Here is a 5,000-nt window from a genome sequence, read left to right on the forward strand (position 1 = left end):
ACAAGGAATCTGGAGCACAGCGGGACATAGACGAAGTTAAAAAAATGGATCCAATACTAGCTGAGGTAGGGAAACCGAATATTTACGTACTAGGAGGCTTGAATTATTCCTTTGAAAGTTTGGATAGGAATTCCGTATCATACTGCGGGGACGACACTACATTGGTCAGTTGGTGTGAAAGTGGACCGACCGCACGTGGGATTCGCTCATTTATCTCATATTGTCTTGAGTAAACTGGATGAATTAATGTAAACTGAGCAGGTTTTTGATTATTCGCTACTTTCCCATTCCCATTATGCAATACGTTTTGGGGGTTCTTTGCTTAAAGGCAGTACAAGTCATTTACTCTTGGGACTGTATCATGCTTCACTGAAATGGACATCCATTGTTTTAATCCAAATAACCTCCCAAAATGAACTGTATCATGGGATTTGTGAAAACAGCGAATTCAGCTCTCAGCATTGATGGTTTGCATCTGATGTCATGGCAGCCATGTTGGTGTACAGAACAATGCGGTAAAATGTCTTTTGGGAATTTGACTCTACTATTATGCAAAACTTGTGGGGCCATTTTCTATTGTTTTGTACACCAACATGGCCGTCTCATCACGTGGATGCAAACCAAGAATAGGGAGCCAACAATCTCAACCCACAGTTGACGCCGAGTCTGAGAATCGAGCCCGGGCTGCGTTGGTGGAATGCGAGTTTTCTCACCATTGCGCCCTCCATGCTCCCCTAAACAATTGACTCAACACTGGCATAGAAAAGACTCCTAGCAGTCTCGTCGAATTCTCTCAACCATAACCGGTTTTAAGTTGAGGCAGTTGTAGTTTCCCAATAGAACACTTTTTTGACCGCTTTTGGTTGAAAATATAGAAAATCCAGAGAAGTTCTCCACGATGTTTACAGCGATATCCCTAAGAGCTGGAACCGTGGCCTACCAGTTTAAGAAGACCAAAGAAACGAAAGAGGCACTATCTGTCATTTTCAACCATTTCAATCTATAGTAGTACGGTACTAGCTAAAAAGCCAAACAAACAAAAAAGAGTATTCATCCTTTACAACATTAACACGAATAATTAAAATAGTGCGATGAAAACTCCGACATGACTTTCTACACATTTTTCCAGAGAGAAGCTGTTAAACAAAAACAAAAGGCATTTGAAGAATTCAAGCAGCGACGTTACGAGAAATCACTGAGGTTATTTCGTCTTGCACTCATGCTACATCCTACTGGTAGTTCTAACTGGGTGAAGTTTAAACGATCCAATAAAAGCAACCAGGCAACTGCTTACTTCAAACTGCAAAAATACGTCGAGGCGCTCGAGATTGGAGAGCAATCCTACATGTCAGATAAAACAATGAATGCGGTGAGCTAAAGTTCAGTCATTAATAATGATAATGATAATGATAATGATAATGATAATGATAATAATGATATTAATATGAACCCGTAATTTTATTCAAAATGTCATCGCTAAAAAGAATTACTTTTACAATTTTTACGGATCGAAAAACTAGACAGAAAGTTACATTGTTTTGTTTCACTAGGGCTGGGGGACTACAAGTATTATTGTAGATGAAATAAAAATTTACACCTAACAAAATATAATATACAAATATAGAAGAAAATTAGAAATTCACTAATAAAAAAAATGGTTATGTATAGTTTGAAAATTTGGTCAGCTCTCTGTATAATAATTAAATAAAAAGTCTTTCAGCAAATGGCTCCTTCACTAGTTTTAATATCTAGGTCAATGTTAAAAATATCACATGCAGCTCTCCTAGATCTCACCATTCTCGTGCCTCTCAAGCATAGTATTGCAGATCTCAGCGATGAAAACGAGGTTTTGGCCTGGATACATGAGATCGTTTGATACGAGTGATAGCTCATACCCATTCCACCAGTTGTGGAGAAAACTAGTGGTGTAAATGTTCCGTGTTCGATGTCGAGGACTCTTGTCGAGTGTAATCGCTTTTTCTCATTTTCGTGCATTCTATATACCTGTTGGGGCTGGAAGTCTCTGTACGATTCGGCGTTTGGGTGGCAAGCCATAACATCAAAGAATGCGGATCGTTGATTCGATTCTCCCAAAACCCACGTGCGTGTATATCTAAGTTGTTCGAGCGGAAATGTTCTGTAAAACGGGCTCGGTTTCAACATCTTTGCATACCATATTCAGTAGGTCAGCTTCCAATAATATTAACAACAATAATAATAATAATAATAACAGTAATAATATCGGTTTCAGCATCGGTGCATACCAGGTTCAGTAGGTCAGCTTTCAGATCGCGTAACTCATTATGGCGCTGAGTTACGAATCGTCCGCGTTTGCAGATTATGGCGTGATCTACCGAAAAGAGCTCCCCACAAACACACGTAGATGGATAATAATGATAATAATAATAATAATAATAATAATAATAATAATAATAATAATAATAATAATAATAATAATGAATATTAGAGGCGCCACGACAACGTTGCACTGTATGTGCATTGGCCACTGTGTGGAAAGGCAGAACTTGAGTGGACCGATAAGTGATACAAACACATCCCAGAGCGAGTGGTAGAAAACGAAGGTTTCAAAGTTCTGTGGGATTTCAATGTACAGTGTGACAGGATAGTTGAAGCTCGAAGACCGGACATTGTCTTCGTTAATAAGCAAGCAAAGGAGGCCATGATCATTGACGTCGCCATTCCAGGGGATGCGCGAGTAAAAGATAAAGAACTGGAGAAAATAGAGAAGTACCAACTTCGTAGGGAAGAAATAAGAAAGTTATGGAAGCTAAAGAAAGTGACTGTAGTGCCAGTTGTGATCGGAGCTTTAGGGGCTGTATCTGATAAGTTTGACAAACACATTGAAAAGTTTGGCACCACCATCAGACTTGAAGTGATCCAGAAAACTGCTCTGTTGGGAACGGCTAGACTCCTAAGAAACGTTTTGTCCCTTTAGGGAATCAGGAGAGGACTCCCTTGGGAACTTTAGGAACTTGTTGTTACTCGCTCTCAAGGGAAATATTTGACCAGGCCAGGAGCACCTTTTAGGCCTGTGATGTTACATTTTTAGTGGTGTATTATATTTCGGCTGGTCAAACCAGCCTTCTTCTTCTGAAGAAGAAGGCTCGTTTGGCCAGCTGAAATATAGTACACCACTAAAATCAAATCTACGTTATATCGGCTCTTGCTCAAAATATTGATCTTCTCAACTTGCAATTACGCCGATCAGATCAAGCCACTGATCAAACGCACACCGACAGGAAGATTGTCAACGGTTGCTTGCTTCAAAACTCTGGAATCTGGCTTGAGCCTGCGATCTTATCGAAACCCAGTACCTCATCAGCGGTCAATTAAAAAAATATCTGACTTCGATGAGCTCTAAACTTAAGCCCGAGATATGGTCACGTGCTACTGGTCTCAGTGGAATACATGGAGGGGTGGACGCACGTTCGGTCGTACGGGGACCAAAAGCGCAGATGAGTTACCATATTTTCTTACCTATGGTGCTCCGCGCGCGCGCTCCGCTGTTAATACAATCGTTATTGGAACGCATTACACGTAGTCTCAATGCGTGGACATATGATTAAATGATAAAAATAAAATAGTAAAACAAGTTGACCTCTTTAGCTTGTACATTTTGTTTTCCCATTTCTGACCATGTGATGTTCTCAAGGGAATTCTCCTTTAGTTTTTCCATAAGTTATTAGTACATAAGCACATGCATAAGACGACATTTCAAAGAAACTGTTCTCTAGAGGTGGTCTAGGTGGTCTGAAATGGGAAAAGATAACGTACAAGCTAAAGAAGTCAATTAAGAACTAAGTTTCGCGTTATAACAGGAAGTTTAAGATCAACTAAGAATTAAACCCGAGGAAATTAAAGAAATGCTTTACGAAAAGGAAAAGTCTTAAGGCCCGTTTTAAATGCTTCAGTGCTAGTAGATTACTTTAAGATAGAGGGGAAGAGTATTCCACTACTTAGGGGTTATTTACATAAGACCCGGACGAACTCAGACTGGCATGAATTCATATCGGCCTCCATGCATTTCTTTTTATGCGTTTCCATGAGACCGGCCTGACAATAAACTCAGACCGGTCTGACTTCGTGTCGGTTGCTGGACCGAGACGAGAAATTCTCGCACCGGTCTGAGTTCAAACTGTTCTCACATGTAAATAACAACAAATCTCAGACCGGGTCCAGAAAATTCAAGCCTGCATGTTTTTGGGTCAGCCAAACATTTACTGGACAAAACATTTCATTTCGTCCCGAAACCAGGCACCAAGCTCATGTATACGGCTGCAAAAATTTCATACCGGTCTGAGTTCGTGCTGGTCTCATGTAAATACCCTCTTAACAGCAGCGGCCCTGAATGCTCGGTCACCAAAGCTTCAGCTGTAGCTTGCAAGTCTAGTTTCCGGAATGACTAGGTTGTTGACGGAGCTCGAACGTAGATTGCGAGAAGGCTTGCAGTGATGCAATAGCTTAATGATGTAGTCTGGGCCATTACCATTGATCGCTTGGTATGTTATAAGCAGAATTTTAAACACTACTTCTTCATGTACTGGACGCCAGTGGAGCTGTTTCAAGACTGGTGAGATATTTTCAGATTTCTTGGTTCCTGAGAAAACTCGTGCGTCAGTGTTCATGCCATTGCCTCCAATGAAATGGAGCGCAGCGATCACGTTTTTTCATCCTTTCAATCATATATGTAACATTGGGTACCAAATTCGGTATACAGTTTAATTAAGGCTACTCTGATTCCAGTGGCATTTAAAACTGTCTTGTTCGAGTTATTTGATTCTCCACAGGATGAAGGAAAACGTTGGAAAGAAAGAGGAAATGAGCTTTCCAAAGACTCGAGCGCAATGGATCTTGCGATTCGCTGCTATTCTTTAGCACTCAACTATACGCCACAAGGAGAAAAGGAACTTAAAGCTACTATATTTTCAAAGCGATCCTTGATGTACACCAAAAAAGAAAAGGATAAGGAGGCCTTACAG

The 5,000-nt window shown here is 40.4% G+C and overlaps 1 protein-coding gene and 1 long non-coding RNA gene across 2 annotated transcripts in view; one reads left to right on the top strand and one right to left on the bottom strand.

Moving 5' to 3' along the window:
* The window catches only part of LOC138014978 (uncharacterized), a 177,416-nt gene that overhangs the window by 44,050 nt on the left and 128,366 nt on the right, over positions 1–5,000 (bottom strand). The gene's annotated exons all lie outside the window — the stretch shown is intronic.
* Positions 1–5,000, top strand: part of LOC138014959 (TPR and ankyrin repeat-containing protein 1-like) — a 47,431-nt gene that overhangs the window by 10,495 nt on the left and 31,936 nt on the right. The window contains exons 5-7 of the mRNA XM_068861852.1: positions 1–65; positions 1,130–1,369; positions 4,809–5,000. The exon at positions 1–65 is cut by the window's left edge and continues 160 nt beyond it; the exon at positions 4,809–5,000 is cut by the window's right edge and continues 42 nt beyond it. Coding sequence (XP_068717953.1) covers positions 1–65; positions 1,130–1,369; positions 4,809–5,000 — 497 coding nt within the window. The remainder of the gene's footprint in view (positions 66–1,129; positions 1,370–4,808) is intronic.

This window comes from Montipora capricornis, chromosome 9 (assembly GCF_036669925.1).
Source record: "Montipora capricornis isolate CH-2021 chromosome 9, ASM3666992v2, whole genome shotgun sequence".
NCBI classification, from domain to species: domain Eukaryota; kingdom Metazoa; phylum Cnidaria; class Anthozoa; order Scleractinia; family Acroporidae; genus Montipora; species Montipora capricornis.